This window comes from Pleurodeles waltl, chromosome 8 (assembly GCF_031143425.1).
Source record: "Pleurodeles waltl isolate 20211129_DDA chromosome 8, aPleWal1.hap1.20221129, whole genome shotgun sequence".
NCBI lineage: Eukaryota > Metazoa > Chordata > Amphibia > Caudata > Salamandridae > Pleurodeles > Pleurodeles waltl.
The window spans coordinates 1503465909-1503488735 of NC_090447.1; the positions used below are offsets into that span (position 1 = coordinate 1503465909).

The 22827-nt window shown below is 43.6% G+C and overlaps 1 protein-coding gene across 1 annotated transcript in view; it reads right to left on the minus strand.

The window, feature by feature from the left end:
• The window catches only part of LOC138248831 (beta-1,4-galactosyltransferase 3-like), a 304863-nt gene that overhangs the window by 56286 nt on the left and 225750 nt on the right, over window positions 1–22827 (minus strand). The window contains exon 5 of the mRNA XM_069202774.1: window positions 9368–9490. Coding sequence (XP_069058875.1) covers window positions 9368–9490 — 123 coding nt within the window. The remainder of the gene's footprint in view (window positions 1–9367; window positions 9491–22827) is intronic.

Genomic DNA, 22827 nt, shown 5'->3' on the forward strand with positions numbered 1-22827 from the left:
CTGTCCCTGGTAACTGGACGCTGTTGCCTGTGAGGTGCTGGCTTGTGTGCTCTGACCCCGAAACCCCCCTCTAAAGGGTGTTTTACGGAATGTGCTGTAATTCCCTCTGCTCTGCGGGGAGTAGAGTGCGCCCATGGCTTTAGCAGTGTCCGTGTCTTTTTTGAGTTTCTCAATCGCTGTGTCCACTTCTGGACCGAACAGTTCTTTTTCGTTAAAAGGCATATTGAGAACTGCTTGCTGAATCTCTGGTTTAAATCCAGACGTTCGGAGCCATGCATGCCTTCTGATAGTTACAGATGTATTAATTGTCCGTGCAGCTGTATCTGCAGCGTCCATGGAGGAGCGGATTTGGTTGTTGGAAATGGTCTGTCCCTCCTCAACCACTTGTTTTGCCCTATTTTGTAGGTCCTTGGGCAGATGGTCAATGAGATGTTGCATCTCATCCCAATGGGCTCTGTCATAGCGCGCAAGTAGTGCCTGGGAGTTAGCGATGCGCCACTGGTTTGCAGCTTGTGCTGCGACTCTTTTACCAGCTGCATCGAACTTGCGGCTTTCTTTATCTGGGGGTGGTGCATCTCCAGATGTGTGGGAGTTGGCCTTTTTCCTAGCTGCTCCTACAACGACAGAGTCTGGTGGCAGCTGTGTAGTGATGAAAGCCGGGTCTGTAGGAGGCGCCTTATACTTTTTTTCCACTCTTGGTGTGATTGCCCTACTTTTGACCGGCTCCTTAAAGATTTCTTTTGCGTGCCGGAGCATACCAGGGAGCATAGGCAGGCTTTGGTAGGAGCTGTGGGTGGAGGAGAGTGTGTTGAATAAAAAGTCATCCTCGACCTGTTCTGAGTGGAGGCTTACATTGTGAAATTGTGCTGCTCTAGCCACCACTTGAGAATACGCAGTGCTGTCCTCTGGTGGAGATGGCTTCGTAGGGTATGCCTCCGGACTGTTATCTGACACTGGGGCGTCGTATAAGTCCCATGCGTCTTGATCTTTGTCACCCTGGCTCATGGTGGTGTGAGCTGGGGAATGTGATGGAGTTTGTGCTGGTGAGACGTTAATCACAGGTGGAGGAGAGGGTGATGGGGTAACTTTTTTCACCACTTTTGTTTGTGGTGTTTGTTCAGTTTGGAACTCCAATCTTCTCTTTCTTCTAATAGGGGGAAGGGTGCTTATTTTTCCTGTCCCCTGCTGTATGAAAATACGCTTTTGCGTATGGTCTACATCCGTTGAGTGTAGTTCTTCCTCAAACCTATGCTTTTGCATTTGGGAGGTTAGCGAGTGCTCTTCTGTATAAGAGCCTGAAACTGGGTCGGTTGCAGTTTGTTTTGGCACCGAAACCCTGTCTGCATCTTTTTTCGGCTCCGAGGTGACTTTTTTCTTTTTCGGGGCCGAAACCTCTTGGCGTCGATCTTCTTCGGTGCCGCTGTCTCGGCGTCGAGCCGTGTCTACACCGGTATCTCGGTGTCGATGCTTGTCTCCAGCACTTTCTCGGTCCCGAGAAGGCTGCGTGCCGGTGTCTCGACCGGAGTCGGACGATCTCGGCACTGTTTGGGCCTTTTTCGGTGCCGACGGTCGGTCACCGAATTTATGGGTCGAGCCATGGCCTGGTGGCAGTGGCGTCCCCTGGGCCTTGTAAATCTTCTTCTGAGTGGTTTTCAACGTCTTACTCACGGTTTGTGTATCGTCGAATCCTTCGGAGTCCGATTCTTGGATCGAAAAGGTTCCCTCCTCTTCTTGTTCCTCGAACTCCCGGTGGGCTGTCGGTGCGGACGCCATCTGAAGTCTTCTGGCTCGACGGTCTCGGAGAGTTTTTCGGGACCGGAACGCACGACAGGCCTCGCAGGTGTCTTCACTGTGCTCAGGTGACAGGCACAGGTTGCAGACCAAGTGTTGGTCTGTATAGGGGTATTTATTGTGGCATTTGGGACAGAAACGGAACGGGGTCCGTTCCATCGGTGTTCTTCTGCACGCGGTCGGGCCGACCAGGCCCCGACGGGGGATCGAAAAAATTACCCCGAAGGGCACCGGAGCTCTTCGATCTTAGACGCGGTGTTGAATCTAACTACGCCGACCCCGAACGCAACAATACCGACGAAAATCTTCCGAAATTAGCTATCTTTCCGTTCCGAAACTCGGAGCGACAGGAACACGTCCGAACCCGATGGCGGAAAAAAAACAATCGAAGATGGAGTCGACGCCCATGCGCAATGGAGACAAAAGGAGGAGTCACTCGGTCCCGTGACTCGAAAGACTTCTTCGAAGAAAAACAACTTGTAACACTCCGGCCCAACACCAGAGGGCGAGCTATGCAAAACATGCGTATCTACAGCGACAGATGCCATCGAACATATATTTTCTCTGAGGCATAAAACATATTTGAAGCATGCTATTATTAACCCTCTGAGTGCGAAGAATGAGATGTTCACATCCATTGCATTCTCTCTCTAACGGGGAGGACGTGAACTGCTCATCCTCTAGGACCCCTGCAGGGGAACTTCTAGTGCTTGCACTGGAGGCTTCCCCAATTTGCATACTAGTGGGGGATGGCAAAGAATTGCTTTCATGTCAGCTCTACCATCATCCCGCAACACCCAAAATCAATGAAGTCAGTGTACAGTATGATGCACTAACACCATTCAGCCAGGGGAGGCCTGGAAAGGGGAAGTCTTTCCTTACCAATGATGCCACTCTCACAACAATATGACCTTGTGGATGTGCTGCAATTCACGAGCGGGAACCCCCACTAAACCAGGAATGTCTGTTTTAAAAATAATAATAATATAAGCCCCTTTGACATACAGGCCAACTCCAAAAATGGGGGGCGGGGGTAACTTTTTTTAGCCATTTCCCCTTAGTTGAAGGTCGAGGGTGATTAGGTCCCGCAGCAGGGTGTGATTGCCACACCCTTAGGAAATTAAAATGCTTTAGCCTGCTATGATAAACTGTTGTATCATCAACACTGGACCCACGCCCTTGAGTCTGAGTTAGCCCTTGTAGAATATATTACTGCTGTAGAATCACTAGGCTGTACTTCATCTGTCGTGGAAGGGGTTGAAAAGCTGCAAGATCGGCAATTTGCTCACTGCATTTTGCCTCTGAACAATAGCCGCATCAACAATGCAGAGTTTACACTTGGCAAGGAAGGTAGGTCGAGAGTCAGTACTACTATCCCCAGTGCCCATCTCTGCAAGGCTTGTGTTTTCCAACTTGCTTCCCCTTATGCCATACAAAAGTGAAGTTCTGGGAAACTGACAGAAATGTAGCAGTCAGACTATTATTTAGTATACAACTTTATATGGTTGTGCATGGATATATACCTTCCACTGTCTGCAGCCTTTCAAATTCCTCCATCTAATATGGGGACTGTTTCTTTTAGTTCTCAACTAAAGAAGTACCATAATCCAAGACTGATTTACTTCTTCAATTAGATTTTAGCCGCAGTGCTCTTACATAAATAAATATATATTGGTCTTGATTGTGGCCTCCTTGCCACCTTTATCCTCCGTCAAAAAATGGCAGCTGTGCAATCTGCCAAATTACAGTAAATGCACAGCAAATAACAGTGGGTGGAACATCTGCCAACTTTTAATGGAGTAGCCTGTCTGCCAATACCTAATACCCTTAGTCTTCATGGAAATGCTCTATAGGGAACTTAGGAGTGTCTGCCCCAGCATATTTACTAAAGTTTCCAAGTGCAGTTATGCTTACACTGTTGAAGGGATAGAGTTCAAGACATCATCCCACAAAATTGCAAGACGAAGATATGGCAGCCTACAGAACCATAATAGAAGACAACTGCAAGCCAGATCATTCAAGTTTCCTAACAAGTCTGCAATGGGTGGCAGTGAAAATGGAGATTTATAAAACATGTCTGGCTAGGCTATTAAAAATAGGATTCATCTTGGACAGAATTTTAGGATCACGGAGGTGTAATTTCGAGTTTTGCAGTTCCTCTCGTGCAAACAAATCCATTTCTGATAAACCCCGCACTGAAAATGATAGGGAGCACTTCATCATATAATATCCCCTCATGTAGTTCTTCAGGTATCTGCTGAACTCATCCTCTTTAGAACTGTAAGAACTGTAACTGAGAGCTGGACTGTTGCGAATTGACATATTCCCTGCTGGCAGCTAATGACAATGTCTGTTGCTCTTTCAAGAGAGCTCTTGATCTCGTATCTCTCGGTTTGTTTATGCAATACATGGTAGTGGTGTTGTCTGTCTGAATGAATGAGAATGGAGTACGGCAGATAGGAGGTAAGACCAGAATGCCAGATGGACAACTCACAGTTCCAGACATTGTTCTGGTACTGATGTTCCTCGGGAGACCGTTCCCCTTCTGTCATGAGATGCCCCTGGGTACTACCAATCCTCCAGACAGCATTCTGTAATCATGGTCTAACTTGTCGGTGTACAACTTACAATATGTCCCTTTGATAACATCATGAGAAGGAAGGGTAGTGGCAATGTCCAGGTAACTCCTGACCTCTTTATCCCTGGTCTTCTAGTTCCACTGCTCTTCAACATTCCAACGGAGGACCTATAGGCAATCAGCTTATACATAAAGAAAGATACCCAACTTCATGAAATTGAGAAGGATGGCTACCTGTCTAATTGTTGGATGAGACTTTATTGTTAATCAGTGCAATATGTTTTGTACTGTCAATAGAGTAGCCCCCAAAGAAAGTTATCTTGGATTGTCTTGTGTCTAGAACCGTTCTGAATTATTAAATAACTTGTACTGGAGCAACCCGTGTCTCCTGTGGAACATAACCTCTATAATATCTCTGTAACTAGCTGACTTATATCCTTCCACTACTCCCTTTTAGGGAACTACTTTTTCTTTTTGCTTAAAATCTTCACATCAGTGCATGAGTTTTCCAGCTCCTTCCTTCGTGGTCTTCTCTCCAAATGAAATAACTCCCCAGCACTCCCTGTGTTGCTGTCTCCCTCATGCTGCAAGGCCTCTCTTGTGTGCTTCTCCATCTCATGTCAGTTACCAGCCTCTCCCATGCCACAATATGCTTTGTTGCCCATGGTCTTCTGCCCTAGCTCACCGCATGTTGCTCTCCCTTGTGTGTTGTATTTCCCCTTTTCCACGGTCTCTCCTTTGCTACCTATAACTGCTCCTCTGTTGCTTCACATGCCCACCACTTTTTATTTTTTAGGATTGTTGGGAGGACCAGGCAGCAAGTTGCAGCAGGACCCTCTGCCTCAATTTTTTTTTGTTTAAAGTGCTTCTGCAATACTCTTTCAGTCTGTAGGCACCTATGCATAATGACACAGACATCACGCATGTGCGTACTCCACCTACAAAATGACAAGGCTACGTCATTTCAACTTTTTATTTTTTATTTTTTTTACTTATGGCCATGTTGCACATCTTTAAACTGATGCAGAGTATTTTATGTACAAAAGCAATGGCAGAGCCAATAGGTCTCAAAGGTGATACATACTGGCTTTACCAATGTTTGTTTTACACTGCTGCATAGATGAAAATCTTCAAGCAATTCTATAGCTGTGTTATAATCTTGCCAAGACCTATGCTTGCACTCCACTGTAAGGAAGGAGTCACTGAGGTAAGGGCAAATGAAGATCTCTTTGCAATAAAGAAAGGGCACTGTCACAGCTATCTACTTGCGAGGGTGACTTCAAGTCACTTAGGTATGTAGCCCTTTCCACACAGCCTATATCATATGCAGCACATTACCACACAGGTACCACGCAGCCCCTTTTTTTTTTGGTACTTTACCCCATTTACATGTTTGCCTAACTAGAACTTCCTTTTAACCTTTTTTTCAGTGAATTTCTATTTTGTTTAATGTGATGTAAGATGACCAATGCAGTGTGCGCCATTGGTTTGGGCATCCAAACCTGTGACTAGGCCCTGCCCCAACCCTTCGCTGGCAACCAACCTTCCCCTACGCCTTAATCTGTGTGTGACATGGGGTTATGCGTCCAACCCCATGCTGCACCTGTGCATGGTAATTGGTGGGGCACAGTGTGTCAAACCCCCTGTAGTCACCCACTGCTGGCTACGTGATTTTACAACATAAGGGGTGAAATTTTAAGTAACGCAGACCTAATGACTTTGTAAAGGAGTCAAAACAAAGATTTAAAAAGCGGGACTATTGTCTTTATCCGGGGTCAGCAAACAAACATATATAAAGCAGATCTATTGTTTTGGTCAGAAAATCTCCAATAATTGTACTCAAATGTACATTTAAGAAATTCACACATTGAAATGTTAACAGTGATTGTCCTAAAGTTTTTTTTCTTTTTGTAAACTTTTTCAAGATATGACGTCTTACATCTTTCTTTTATCATTTCACAGGTCACAAAATACAGCAATTAAAACAACCAAAAGAGGGACCAACAATTCTACTATAAAGAGTATAAATCTCCGGGTCAGAGTGCTTTAAAAAATATGTTAAGCTGTCCTGAGGTCATGATCGAGGAAGCTTACTGTTTTATAAATGCTGCTGGGGGGGAGGCTGCTGCATTCTCTGCAAACACCACAACATTAATAAAAATCATTGGTTGCCCCTACAAAAAAAGTATAAGTAAAAAGCCCTTGCAGGGCATCGTGGGGAGCTCTTTCTCTAGAGAAGTGAAGAATTAATAGCTCCTACCACTAATTTATTATTCATTTTTTTAAATTATATTTTTGGGTCCCTCCCGGGCCACACATGCCTATTCATTTAAATTTGGGGGCTTTGCAGGTAGCCCCAAAGCCCTCATGACCCCTCAGCCACCTCTGTTTTCTTTTTTTTTAAGTCAAGTGGGTGCCCTGTGTTCAATCACGACACACACAATGCTGCTTTCATCGCAGTTTCAGCCCCAAGGCACCCACAGCCCCAGCTGGCACCCCAGCTAGCACTGTAGAGGGTGCTGGCGGGAGCTGGCTCCAATACATTGGGTGGGAGCAGCTTTGTTTCACAGCTCCCACTTGGGTGACAGCAAAGTTGTGTTGCCTGCCTGGAAGAGTGTGGTCAAGGTGTGCTCACACTCCCCCTGGTGGTAACTGCCCACTTCTGGATCAGGCTTTAGGGGATGGGTCCCTGGAGCCTGACACCATCCATGCCCTAAACAGCCCACAGAGAATGGGGGTGCCCACTAACCAACAGTGCATTTTAGGGGGAGGGGCCTCTTTGCCCTTTATTTTCTGTCCCGGGAAAGAGGGGAGCAGGGTTGTTTAGAGGGCAGAAGTAAAGAAAGGTAGGAAGGTTTTGGGTTTCAGGGCGTGCTAAAGGTTAAGTAATTAAAAAAGTGGGAGTTTGGGAATACCCCATGTAGTAGGTAGTTATAGTTAGGACCTAGTTTTCATAGACAAAGCGTTTTATTTTTTGTTTTGCTAAAAAGTTTGGCACCGTTTGACAAATCTTTACTTAATATTTCAAACTAGCTCGCCACTCACTTCAGCTACTCTCTTGAAAGTTTTGGGGTGATTCATCAAGCGGGAGGTAAAAAAAAAAAAAAGGCTGGTCCCAAAACACATTTTCCCCATGCAATTTCTTATAGGGAATTTAGACCCGATTAGAGCCCAAACCACTGGACAGAATTACACCACACTTGGCAGAAAACTAGATCTTGGTCCAAAAAGAGTGCTTTTTGCAGTTTGGTGCAAATCAGTACAGTAGTTTTTGTGTAAATAAAGGGAAAAAAAAGTATATATCTAGGTATATGGAGTGTCAGTGAATCCGACAGATCTCATGGTGAGATTGGATTGGCTGCCAACACTTCAACCAGGAAGCGTTGTCAGACATCCTGGGACTCTGACTCAGCCGAGTCCCAAGAAAAAAGTAAAAAAATAAAAACAAAAAAACAAAAAATAAAAACTCAGAAGGGAGCATGGTAGTAATACCCTGGCCCATAGGCCTGATGGTGGGGTCGCCTAGGAAAATAAATGTGGCTCAATAAAAAGATTTTGAACAGTCGGGGAAACAATCACTCCTCTTAGCCACTGAGCTTCTTCCCCTTTATCTACTGCTTGATTTGTTCCCTGCTTCCTAGCTGATCCCTAGCCAGTGATTCCTGCTCTGCCAATGATCACTGTCAAGGTTTATACTGTGTTCTTTGCATCTATATGCTGAGTAACCTGCTGTATTTCTCTACTCCTCCTTTTATTATTCATCATTCGCCTTCTAACGCAGTGGTTTCTCTTTCACTCCATTATCTGGGTCCTACCATGCTGCACTATTTCTACTTCTCTGAAGCCTTTCTTTCTTTTTTTTTTCTTCTCTCTCAAGTTTATCTGTCCTACATATGTGTACTGGTGGACTCTACATCTTGCCCGTGGAGCCCTGAATCCTGCATCTCTGCCTTTGTTTCTCAATGTTTCCATCTCTCCTATCTACGATCCGCATATCTCACTTTTTAGCTCATCTGCCTCGGAGGACAACCTCCTTCCTCTTCTCTCGCTCTCATCTGTGTCTCAGAGGTTTCCTCCTCTTAACCCTCACCTTTCCCTCCTCCTAGGCAACTAACTAAGGCTAACTTAGGCAGATGGACAGAGTACCATCTGCAAGGAGAGCAGGAGCATAAAAAAAGTCTTTAGAAGCATTCAATGTACCTTCCCCCCCCCCCCCACTACTGGGAAAGAGGTGGTAAAATGGTGATTTGGCAAGAATGATAAAACAATGTTACATTAGCCAACATCCAATCCTCTGCTTTTTCACTTGACATGGAGAAGAGGTCGGTTGGATTCTTGAAGAGGTAGATACATTTTATTCAGGTTGGCTACAGGTTCTTAAAGGAGAAATATTATTATAGAAAGCCGGTGTGACTCTTGCACTGTATTCAGGAACACTTCTTATTTGTCTTGGGGTGTGTGGCTAAAGTTTAGATCATTTATTTAAAGAAGCTAGGGAGAGCTGTCCTCTTTGTGGTGAATCCTATTGTGTTAGGGCATAAACTGGGCGTAGGATAAGAAACAAAATATTCATACACAGTGAGGGTGCTCAAGCACCTAAGCAGGAGGGTGGGTCAACCCCAACCCAAGATTTTGTGCTTACATTCTGGAGATAATTGTACATAGGCTGTATGTTACACATTCCTTGTACATCCATTGTACAGCTCCTAAATAGCAATCACCGATCCCCACATAAAGATCCTAATTAATGGGGCATAATTGTGTTGGTACCACACTTGGACGCACAGGTAAGTATGGCTGGTGTTCTGATAATTTTAACGTTCAAAGGGAGAGCATTACCAACTAATCTCTTGGTAGCTTCCCCCAAGACAAGGATCATGTTCCTCTGGCTTCAGTATAGTGCTCTCATGTCACTTTATGGAGCAATCTATTGTTAACCTGCTGGAAGGAAACTATTTTTGGTGCACATGTGTACACACACACAAATATATACTGTACCTCGTTGAAATATCATCATCTTCTCCACCCCATCCCCAGTAAGTGTTGGGAAATCCATTGATCTTCATATATTGATCTGGTGTCAATGCGGAAACTCCTCCAAAATAAGACCAATAGGGCAAACTAGAAATGAAAGAAACAACTCCCAATTAAATGTTTACATGACAATAGTTGTGGCAGTTTAAGTTCACTTATACCACCTTCAAAATGTATTATTAATTTTGGTTATTTGAAACTGGCTATGATGGGAATGGTATACAATGAAACATATAATATGTACACACGAAAAAGCATAAAACAGAGCTGTGCAAGGTCAGTCACCAACAGCACAAATGTTAATAATAAGCAAGCACTGGCTAATCCAACAGGTGTTGCTAATGAGACCTATTTATTGGCTTTGGCAAAGATCTTTAGCCATTCTGTACAGCCGTCCCGCTGCTGTGCAAGATGGCTGAAAATAATGTAAAAATAGTACAATGATGCAGCCGCTCATTGTGTAGGCACTCGAAAACACAGATGCTCAAGTTTAGAAAATGAAGCAAGCATTTTTTAAAAATTTGTATTCACAATATGAAATAGATTAGTAAATAAAAAGCTGTGTAAAACACAAATGCACTTTTTTGATAAAACCCTAAAACACTTTAAAAAAAAAAAAAAAAGGGTAGTAGGAGAAGAGGCAACAAGGAGGAAGGGCAAGAGAGAAGAATACGAGCAAGAAGAGAACAGGAGAAGCGAGACAACAATGGGGAAGCAAATGGACAACGAAGGGTGGCGGAGGGTGATAGGGAAGCACACAGGCAATGGAGGGTGGACAAGTGTAGATGCAAGCAAATGGACGGTGGGTGGGCAAGGATGGGTTAACAAAAGGACAACAGAAGGGTTGGGGGAAGCAAGAATTGCAATAGAAGGTGGGTGGGGAGGAAGCAAGAGCGTCAACTGAGGGAAGAGGGAGAGGGGAAAAACACATAGGTAAGAAAGAACAATACAAACACAAGGAAAAACAGATGAACTCTTGAAGAGTGTTTAACCAAAAAGAAAAAAGTAACACATGCAAAGGGAGCAGTGAATGGACACAAGTTATGGGTCCATGATCCAGCAGAGGAAAACCCCTAGAAAAAGGAAAGCGAGGGAAGCTGATAAATAAGAAATAAGCAAATGAGAGGAACAATAAAGCCAACCAATGGCAAGTAATGGACGTGCTCCTACCCCAATGAAAGCTAATAATATATCTTGCACACAGTTTATGCGGTGTTCTCAATGAGATCTTAAAAAGGTGAACATAACTTATTTTTATAAAGAATGGCAGAACCCCTTTCTCTGCAGATTCTTACTCTGTTGAAGTGTAGGGCAGTGGTTCCCAACCTGTGGTCCGGGGACCCCTGGGATTCCGCGCAGCCTCCTCAGGGAGTCCGCAACTGGATAGAAAATTAAATAATATTACCAGATTACGGCTCCAGCTTTCAGTAATTACTCATTGGGGGGTCCCCAGAGTCCAATAATGATTCAGTGGGGATCCCCGGATTCCAGTAATGATGAAGTGAGCTCCACAGAAGTCAAAAGGTTGGGAACCACTGGAGTAGGCGATACAGAAAAGACTGGGTCTTTGTTTCAGATGTTTTATTTGGGAAATTACTACATTGTAGAATATTAAGCACACTAGCTGGTTTCTTGGAAGAACTTGAGATTTGTTGCTGAAATTGCTCATCCCGAGAGATGAACCGGCTGATATACCTGCTCTTTATTACTTAGAGGTTGATAAATCGAGTTACATTAAGTAATCACTACTAAAACTCCCTGGTGTTTTATCAATAGCCTCAAGCCAGTGGTAGAAACCCCCTCACAGTCCAGGAATACGCCTCATCATCTTCTGATGAATCAGTGCTCAAGGGAGCTGACGGAACAACTACAGACGACTTGCTAGAATCAGTACGATTCATCATCAAGGAAATTACATTTTTATTGCCCCCCGCACAGTGCACAACACACAAAATACCTGGGGTTTGTGACAGATTCCATAGACTCAACATTAAGCCTACCAGCCAACAACATGACAAAGATCAGACACAAGATCAAAAAGATGTTGTTTTGCCAAACAATGTTTCTGCATCAATTGGCCAGACAGGTGGGCCTGTTGGCTTCGAACATTCAGGCCATATTTCCAGGACCTCTGCATTACATGGCTCTACAACGGCTTAAAGCAGTTCATGTACGCAAAGGGCTGAAGTACTCGGAGTCAGTTCCGCAGTCAGATAAAGCTCAGGAGGAGATGCAATGGTGGCTCACACACATGGAGGCATGGAACGGGAGAGCTATCTTTGGTTACAGCCCGGACCTTGAGATAGAGTCCAAAGCCTGCACAACAGGTTGGGGGTCAAATGTGCGGCTATTTCCACAGGTGGGAAGTGGTAATCAGAAGAATGACACATGCATATCAATTGTCTAGAACTGTTCCCAGGGTAATTCTCAGTTTGTTGCTGGAAAAAGGAGAAGGCCAGCTGTTGCATGCTCTGAAGATGGGACAACATCTCAGCGGTATGTTACATTAATCATCTGGGGGACACCAAATCCAGGAGGCTCGCTGATTTAGCAAAGGGATTCGGGCAGTATTGCTTGGATCGTCATATCTCGGTGACAGCAGAATATCTCCCGGGGACCTCCAATGAAGTGGCCGAGTGGCATTCACGGCATCTGAGGGATCTCAGTGCATGAAAACTACATCGGGAGACCTTCAGGATGATAGAGGAGCTTTGAGGACCTTCTCGTCTAAACAGTCAAATTAAAAAATTCTTCATTTGGAAGCCAGATCCTCAGGTGGCAGTGACGGAAGCCTTCCTTCAAGATTGGAGCATGGAGTAGGGTATGCCTTCCTTACGTTTCTGAAGCTCAAGAGGCTGGTGGCACAGGTCAGGCGACAGAAAACAGATCTGGTGATCACTTCTTTGTGAATGTTTCAAGTATGGTTCCCAGGAATGATGGAACTTTCCTGGGATTCTCCAATCCTCCTACCCCAGAGACTGGATCTCCTCAAGGACGATCAAGGGAATCCTCACCATATGGTTCTGGATGGCTCGCACTGTCTGGTGGGGTGGAGGATTACAGGACTACATGGGCGATCCACAGACTTTCGCAGGGGCTATAACCCTCTTATCCAAGGCATGGGCGGATGGAACCATCAAGAGATAGTGCTCCGCTTTGGGAAGATGGTTACATTGGTGTGTTCAAAGGGACAAGGATCCTGTGGAATCGGATGTCGTCCATATTCTGAACTTTCTGCCAGCCCTGGTTTCTGAAGGACTAGCCTGTCGCTTGGTAAACACCTTCAGATTAGCCATCTCAACGGGACACGCCCCTGTAAAGTGTTCCCCAGTAGGAGATCATCCATTAGTTCGGAAACTGAACAAGAGAATCAGATTACCGGTTCCTCTGGGCCCCAGGTGCTCTACTCTCTGGGATGTCAACAAAGTGTTGAATCTCTGTCTCTCATGGCCGAGAATAAATATCTATCCAGGAAACATCTTTGAGGTAAGTTGGCCATGCTCTTGTGTTTAATCTCCTGTAATAGGGTGTCAGGTGTGAGGGCCCTGGGTATTACAGTTAGAGTGTTCACTCTGGATGTGATGACCTTTCATATTTCTGGACATAACAAATGTAATGTAAAGTTAGTGTCTTATCCGGCTTTCCATGAAACTCCTAAGATATGTGTGGTTGAATACATCAAGGCTTACAGAGCCATTACTGAAGAGATTTGTCCAGTGGGAGGGAGACAACTCCTCATTTGCCTACGTAAACCTTTCAAAGCAGTCTCTTTCCCTACTATAGCCAGGTGTGTGAGATATGTCATGCAAGAAGCTGGCATTGACACTTCTGTCTTTGAAGCTCATTCTGGGAGAGGTCCTAATGGTTTTTCTTTGGGGGCTAGATTGGAAGACATATTGCAGGCTGCAGACTGGTCTTCAGAATCCACATTTAAAACATTTTACTTCAAGCCTGTTTTTAACATGGCCAACATGATGACTGATAAGCTTTGAGCCAGCATAATCCTCGCCTCTGGTCCCGACAGAATATAAAATTTCCTAGCTTTAGTAACAGAAAGCTTAAATTCTGTTAAGGACATGGAGGTGAGGATTATCCTCACCCATATCAAGGCTGATTGTTCCCTTCTCGGAGTGCTTTACATTGGGATAACATTCTGGATCTCTGCTTGAGGATGAGTTTCTAGTAAAGTAAAAAAGTTCCACATTAATGCTTCCATATTTTGTACGGTTCTCCTAAATGACGTATTTTGATAATGTTTCATGCACATTGAGTTTGTTCTTTGGGATCAGTATGGGAAGGATGTCACAAATTTGGTTCTTCTGTTTTAGGGAGTGATGCGTCCTAACAGGAGTGAGACAATGTTTGAGGGAATCTTAATTGTGCTACTGCAACAGGGGTTTCACTGCACTAATTGTGATTTTGCATCTCAATGTGAATTTGCACCTAAAGGTAATACCAAACAAAATGCTGCCTAATTTGCTCCAAGGGTTATTGTGTACCTAAACGTGATTCTGTACCTAATGTGTTTTGTGCTTCTAAAAGTATTCCACACTCATGTCAGAAAAAGGGAATTTTGCTCAACAAAATGACAACCAAATGTGAAGTTTTACTGATGCACACCTTTTACACCTTGTGTGACAACCTATGTGACAAATTACTACCATACGTTCTCTTTGTACTGAGCGATTCCACACCTCAATGTGATACCAAACTACTGATGATTTTGCATCAAGGGTGATTCTGTACTTAAATGGGTTTGTGCACCTAAATAGGCTTTCACTGAAGCCCTTAGCGTTAACTTGTAACCATTTTATCTAATTTTGTATATATCTTCTTTTTGATGCAGGAACCTTACCCAAACAAGAATATATCCCCTCTCCATTTTCCAGCTAATGTTTCAACTCAATGTGATTTTTGAGCCGAAATAAGTTTTTTTTTAATTCAACAATTATCCACACCACTGGCAATACTGCATCAATTTGTATTTCACAACATTATCTGAGACTCGATTGCAAGCCTTTGCACTCAAATTCATTATTTAACTAAAGACACTTTATTCCTTGCCCACAGATGCTCTCAAAATCATGTTGATATTTCTGATTAATTCCAAATTAAATTATGGTGAGTGTAGGAAGTTGGCTCTTTATATGATATATCAAAACAAGATATATTGTGCAAAGATTCTAGGAGTGCCCCTTACCAGTGGACAGGGGCTTGCTCTAGAAATCTCAAGGTGACCTCTTTGAAAGTAGTGTCGTCAAGCAGCCTTAGGCTTATCAGAGAGGAGTGTGAGACATCTGCAAATACACACACAGTCAATAAATGAGACACATGGCTCAAGAAGGAGATCCACACCAAATTGCAAAAATAACAAGTATCTTTATATATATGTTTTTGCACCAGAATCATTACGATCATTTAGGTATGTTTGTCAAGAAGAATACTTCTAGGTTTGGAAAGGTCAAAGCTTAGGCCCATATTTATATTTTTTGACGCAAATCTGCACTTGCGCAGATTTGCGTTAAAAAGTATAACGCCGGCTACCGCCATTCCAACACACCAGCCGGGCGTCATATTTATGGAATGACGGTAGCCAGCGCTGCAGCCTGGTTAGCGTAAAAATAAATGACTCTAACCGGGCAGCGGAGGCGTAGGGAAGACTGGGGGTTGTGCATCAAAGAATGGTGCAACTCAAGTTAGAGTCCTAAATATTGACTTTAACCTGACTAGTGTAATTTTTTGACGCACAACCCCAAAGGAAATGACTCCTGTCTTATGAAAGACAGGAGTCATACCCCCCTGCCCAATGGCCATGCCCAGGGGAGTTCTGTCCCCTGGGCATGGCCACTGGGCACAGTTGCATGTAGGGGGGCCCAAGTTAGGCCCCCCATGCCACTTCTACGTATAAAAAAAAAAAAAACTTACCTCTACTTACCGTAGATGGGTGCCTCCATCCATGGGTGTCCTCCAGGGGTGGGCGAGGATGGCAGGGGGTGTCCCTGGGGGCAGGGAAGGGCACCTGTGGACTGCTTCCATGGTCAGAGACCATTGAAATGAGCCCACAGGTCCCTTAACACCTGCCCTGACCCAGGGATTAAAAAATTGCGCTAAACCAGTTTATTGTCAGTTTTTAAAGCCCTCCTGCGCGTCATTTTTGCACGGAAGTATAAATAAGGCGCAAATGCCTTTGAGACATTTTTGACCCAGGAACGCCTACCTTGCATGTCATTAACGCAAGGTAGGTTTCCACTGTAAAAAAATGACTCTCACTCTATAAATTTGGCGCTAGACGGGTCTAGCGCCAAAGCATAAATATGGAGTTAAGTTTGCACCGAATTTGCGTAAAAATAATGACGCAAATACGGCACAAACAGAGTATAAATATGCCCCCTAGTGCATTGGTCAGAAGCAGCAATGTTATTGAGAACCACAACAACTACTGCATTCAGGTATAGTACAGCAACTTATGAGGCCAATCTCCTGGACTTTAGATGAGTACTGGGCATGGGTCAGGACCACACTAACAGGACACACTGGACAGCGCTGCGGCAGCCACGTGCAGAGGTGCAGTACAGCGTGGGGTGCCCAATGTTACTTAGTGGGGATCGGTTCAGGCGAGACAATGCTGCAGGTGAGCATTGGAGATCCAGTCAGGAGGAACCAACAAGGGGGTTCCGCTCTTGAGATGTTCAAGGACGTGGGGGCACCTTGGGTCCTCTTCTCCACGTGCCAGTGGTGATGGGTGCAGAAGTGCTTTGAGGCATCGAGTTTTCGCCACTGTAGGACTCATGATTTAGGAAGCCTGTGTGCAGAGGCAGCAGACAATTTCTTTGGAGTCCACAGGGGGGAAGTCCACGGTGGGCTTAGTCTCTGGAGGGCTGGCGGACCACACCGGCACTGTTGGTCCACTTAAACTTGGGCTGTGCAGCACAGGTACAGTGATGTTCCAAGAGTTCTTGGAGTTTCTCTTTGGGTGCTTGAAAAAAATGCAGAGAAGGAGTTCCGCTGCTCCATTGGAGTTCCTGGGTCTTTGAAGTAGGCAGGCAGTCGTCCCAGGCTTTGATGGCCTAACAGCTGCAGGACAAGTAGACTTTGGCACGATTCAGCAGGTGCAGGAGACAGATCGGCAGGGCTGGTTTCAGGTCAGTTAGTTCTTCCTTTGTTTTTGCGGCTTTTCGGTAACCCTGCCCCAGAGTTCCTAAATCTGCTAACACCAGGATGGCAGATTTCTAAAATGTGTGTTCACTTTGGGCAGCTCACCTCAGGGGTGGGACTAACCTGAGGGTGTGGACACACCTCCCTAAATACAGAATGTCCCGCTGGTCTAGGTGCCAAATGGGCCCTGGGGCAGGGGTCGGCATCTCTTCTGTGAGTGAAGCCAGATCTGCATACCAAGAGTGGTAACCCTCTTTGAAGTCCCCTGCTTTGGAATGCAGATTTACAGATTATTCTTTTGGGTGAAGTGCCTAAAACACCTATCCCACACCGGGCTTTGTGACTGACCACCCGAGAGCACAGGCCCTCACCCTAGGAGGTCAGCCTCGTGTCTGGTGGTGGCAGACTGGCTAAAACTGTTCAATCCCCACACCGGTAGTTGGTAGGTTTTCAGGGGGCACCTCTAGGGGGGCATGTATTGATAAATACATCAATGGCATCAGTGAGAGTTTATCAATATGAGATGTTTGATACCAAACATCCCTATTTTTAGTGAAGCTATCATGTAGCTGGGGAACTCGTATTGACCAGTGTCCAACACATGTACTTAAAATGGCTTCCCTGCTCACTCGCCAAATCTAGCAATCAACAGAAACACAGCAGGGGCATATCTGCTCACGTGGATATGTCCTCACATTTAATATAATGCACCTGCGGTAGGGGTGATTTACATATAATGCATGCAGTGTTCAGGGACATGGCACACAGGAGGTGTGCTTTGTTGTGTTTTAATTTTTAGCTGTACCGAGACACGCAGCCTGCAATGGCAGTCTGTGTGTGCTAGGTGAGAGGTCAAACATCATACACGCTGCAGCCCTCAGGGACCCTCCTTGGTACCTATGCCCTAGGTACCAGTTGCACCCTCTACTAGGGACTCACGGGGGCCCAAAGAAATTGCCAATGGGGAACAATTGTACAGTTTTAGGGAAGGGGATTTGGCACTGGGGACCTGGTTAGCAGGAACCCAATGCACTTTTGGTCAAAGTTCCATTGAATACCAGACAAAAAGTGGGGGTGACCATGTCTAAAAGGGGCACTTTCCTACAGTGAGGCCCCGCATGGCTGGCATCTGAATAACCAAATAACTTGAACGTAATGATTACAAAATGCAGCTGTGCACATGTTGTAAAATGGATCATGTTGCGTCTACATAAATGCATCCAAAGGCTTGCTGTAAAACCTAGGGTCAGTTTCAATGTCTTGATCCACCAACATGACAATGCTTCTATGGTAAAGGATTACTAAATATGTGTCCTCTAAATGCTTACAACTGTCCAACTTCATGCATTGACTGCTCTTCATATCCAATACAAATTCTGAGGTGACAGAAGATTTTATTTCATTTCTAAAAAAATATTTCTATTTATCGTATTTCTACTTGTACACATAATACTCATTGTAGTTATATGAGAAACACATTCGTCCGTTGGTGTACAAATGTGTTGACTGGAGTCAGTAGTAGATGCTAAGGATTCAATTAACATGATATATAAACAGAAACAAAATATAAATGGTAGGTGGGACTAATAGAGTTTATTGCATAAGAAGCTAACTTTGGAAAGAACCTCCACTTTAAATCAGCTTTGAATGATCTATTTGAATATCCACAAAGCATTCAAAGCTTGGCTGTTCTGCCAATTTATTCTTCATGATCACGATTGTTCTCCGGGGTTTCATTTTATTGACCTGTGATGCCTACATACGAACATAACAGATGATCAGTCAAAGAGAGCAGTCCCATCAAAAAAGTCATATATAACTTACCTGCTCAAGAACCTTGAAATAAGTTGGGCTAAAAAGAATTCTTCCGGGCAAACAGCCACTACAGGTGTGTTCGAATTCCACTCATGGTTTCAACAGTTTTAGAGTTTATTTCTGTCCACTTTTAGTTCACTCTGTGTAAAAAGACGGATTCTATAGGTTCAAGGCTTAGTTGCGTTTTCACTGCAGTTTTATAGTTCGTGGCTTAGCTGCATTTTCACTGGCAGCCTGAAGATAGGGTAGGCGTGCCATCCTCATTCTTATTTGTTTGGGTATAAGGTCTCACTGAGCTGCCTAAACACCATCATTACTTATCTGCCCAAATACAGCCATACGGTTTTAAGACCACTTTTTCTATCCACAGACATAAGAAAGGCCAAACAAGCTTTTCTAGACTTACTCCTTTTATCCATACCCAAATCTGTTTTAACATTGTGTGGTGTTTGAATGGCATTTTTAGCTCAAGATAGTCTTTGTTAATATTTTTCCCTTTGCTGTAGATAGAAATGTTATACCTTAATGATCTTGGCAAGTGCCCTCTGTAGACAGTTACCTTGGTTCTGTAGTTGATGAAATTTTCTATTTTTAATAGTATTTTTGGGGTTTGTTTTTAATTGAGCTATGGATTTTAGATGTTTATGGTGTTTATACACATTGACTTGCCCTTTTCTGTATACTTGTAGGACTATATATATATATATATATAAATATATATATATATATATATATATACACACACACACATACATACATACATATTATCTAGTGGAGGTCGCCACTAGGTAGTTATAGTTAGGACCATGTTTCCTTGCCTATATCTTGGGCACCGTTTGACGAATCTTCACAAAATTTTCCCAAGAAAGTGTTATAGTAATTCTTGTTGCTCACAGAAAGTTTTGTGGTGATCCGTCAAGCGGGAGCAGAGAAAAAGGGGGCGGTGTTGAAAAAAAATGCGTTTGTGAGGAGGCCCGCACAGCTTGATTGTGCCGATGCGGCCCTGAATTAAGAGGGTCTGGGGTCTGGAAACATTAACTTGAGTCTATTTTGGGGAAAGCGTTTGAGGAAGCAATGGACGGAGTTTTGAATTAAGTGTAAACCATTTGAAAAATCGAACATTTTCCGGCACGTTTTTTTGCAATCCGGTATGTAATGAGAGTGCCTGAAGTTAAAGACTTGGGGAATGTGATCGGAGGAACCAAAAAGTTATGATTCAGCACAGCATATTACTAATATCCGTGAACAAGCATATTATTACAATTTTGGAGGTGAAATAAACATGTTTGAGAGGTGCGATTTGTTGCAATCTAACAATGGACTTCTAAACCCACAATGCAGCACATGGATCATCATGTAAGTTATATGGATCAAACCTCTTTTACGTGTTCCTGGCATACATATGCAGTGACTTTGAGGATATTGATTGGCATTGTTCGTGATTAAGGTGGCAATTAACAGCAGTGGAATATGCTTGTGTTGAAGAATGATTTAACTGAATTACCGCAAGTGCTTTGAAATGCTGATTAAAGGTTTGGCACTAGTGATTGTGAACAGTGATTACGTTTTTATCACGTGCCTGGACAAAGAGAGAAGGTTTTTATCACCAGCTCTTGAGACTTTGCATTGCTTATCTCGAAATGCCATCTATGAATCAGGACGAGAGGAGGAAATCTGTGTCACAGACTATATCACTTTGAAGAAAACGTAATGTTGAAACGCGTTGTGATGTCTGGTGCTTTCTTGAGAAATAAATGAAAATTAATTTGGCAGACTCCAGGAGTGCGACGTCTATTTCTGTGTTGGATATATGAGGGCTGCTGGTCTTTGCCCTAACGTTGCACCAGCAGTAAGGCGCGTTGCTTTAAGACCAGTTGTCGTGGATGGAATGTATAAATATATATATATATATATATATATATATATATATATATATATATATATATACACACACACACACACACATACATATTATCTAGTGGAGGTCGCCACTAGGTAGTTATAGTTAGGACCATGTTTCCTTAGAAAAAGTGTTTTTGACTTGCCTATATCTTGGGCACCGTTTGACGAACCTTCACAAAATTTTCCCAAAAAAGTGTTATAGTAATACTTGTTGCTCACAGAAAGTTTTGTGGTGATCCATCAAACGGGAGAAGAGAAAAAGGGGGCGGTGTTGAAAGCAAATGCGTTTCCCATGTTAATTCCAATAGAACTTTTAGACACGCCTACAGCCTGAACCGCTGGACGGAATTACACCAAATTTGGCAGAAAGCTAGCTTTCAGTACGCAGTCACTCTTCTGCTTATTTGGTGTAAATATGTTCAGTAGTTTTTGAGACATTAAGTGGAAAATAAATTTGTATATCTCTGGCTGCAATGACTGTGAATATTTCACTAATAATTCACAAAATTCAAAAAATGTTGGCAAATATGCATGTGAAAAGAAGTGTTGTAATTGGTTGACCGCAACCTGACTAGAAAGTTGCGGCTGCCATTTTATTTCACAGGACACGTTCCCCAGGGGTGAAAATCCAAATTGAAAGTGGCATGTACCCTGACCCCAGGGGTGTGAAATAGGTGTGTTTTAGGGGCAAGTTATGGGTTTAAAATAATTTTGCGTCACCATGTGTGATTTGTTTTTGCAAATTATTCACAAATATGGAACATTTTGAAAGGAAAAACAGACTAATTCACACACCAATTCATTTACTCATACATGCACTCAAAGACTCATGCTCCCACTGACACACCCACTCAGATTCACACATCCACTTTCACTCCCACTCAAACACCCACTCACAGATCCACCGATAAAGACAGGCCCTGTGGCCAATGTGCGATGCCCATGGCCAAAGAATGGGAGTGGCGCGATGTTGGGTGGATATAAGGGCTTGGCTGGAAGGCCTGGCTACACACCAGACTTTGCGACCAACCCCTACTGGGCTGGAATAATGTGTAGTAATTAAAATTGCTTTATGCTAAAAAAAAAAAAAAACATACACATTCACTGAAAAAAACAAAGGTTACAGGGACATTATAGTTAGGTTCTGAATTTACTCGTACAAAACTACAGAAATTCAGCAGTTATTGTTAAATTTCTTTTAAGTAACTATAACTTGCGCCCTAAGGTAACTATAACTCGCGCCCTCGCCACGCACTGCTAATTACCCCAGATATTACAGCACTCATGACAACTTCTATAACGTTATTAAAAATATAAATGTAACATTAGCAGTCAAATTATTGCAGAAAAAACTGTGCACGGTGGGGGTGCGAGTTATAGCTACTTGATGTTATAATAAAATATCTCATGTTGGGAGGCAATAATGTGGCTCCTCACAAAAAGAAAAATCTACAGTGCTGGGAACATGTATACACGATATCCATCTTTAGCTTAATGTTCCGTGTCAGAAAAACTCTCTTATGTAAGGTGGCGTCAAACACCAAATCACAAATAAAGTTGAGGAGAACCAAGTAAATCGTAAGCCTTGATAAGACGTTGGAATGGAGTAAATGCTCCGTACATGAATTAACTGTGAAGAGACAGTTAACTCGCATATGGAGCATGTTTTCTTATTGTGAGGCATCATATAATTGCCTTCCAACATGAGATATTGCCATTATTGGTAGACATCAGCCTTGAAAAAGTCTAGAAGACGAAAGACATGTTAGCTGCTGGTTTCTAATGGACTCACACAAGAAATGTGAATTACAGTTTAAAGAATAAACTTTGGAACTATGATACTTCTTTCTTGAACACAACAGTGTGCCACTGGACTTCTCCAAGTGCTTCGGTATCATTCTGTTGACAGACTCTCTGAGAGTCTGTCACAGACATTTGTTTGCAACAGTCCCAGCATGGCTTGAACCCTGTAGTTTTAGACGTGTCATTGTCTTTGCACACTAGATGCATACCTCATGAAGAAATTCTGATGAAAAATCTGGTCAAAGATTAGGGAGAAGCTCCAGATCCACTTCTGAGGGCGGAAAAGAAAGGAACTGAGAGGTACAAAGGTGTTGCTTATAGTTTGATCTGCTGGTCACTTCCAGAGCAAAAGAACATTGGTGCAGAGGTGCACAATTCCACCTACTGGCAAACAGGGGAACTGCTCTGAACATTTTCAGATCCAGTTGGACACCTGAGAATTATTCAGTGTCAGAAGTATTCATATAGAGAAACAGGAAATGACAATTCTTCTAGGTCTAGCTTATGAATGAAAAAAGTGTCTTTTGTGCCATTGATGGGCTTAGGCACTCAAGTTATTATACAGGGTTTGTGCCCAAGCCAGTGACCAAGATGGCTGCACTGCATTGAAGCTCCAGGCACCATTGCCTCCATCCTGTCGCCATCTGGCACATTTCATCAGAGGAGTTGACCTGTTCTCCCAATTACATGCACTACCACTGGTGCAGTGCTGTGATTTTGCCATCTCTGAGGGAAGGGGGCTGATGCAC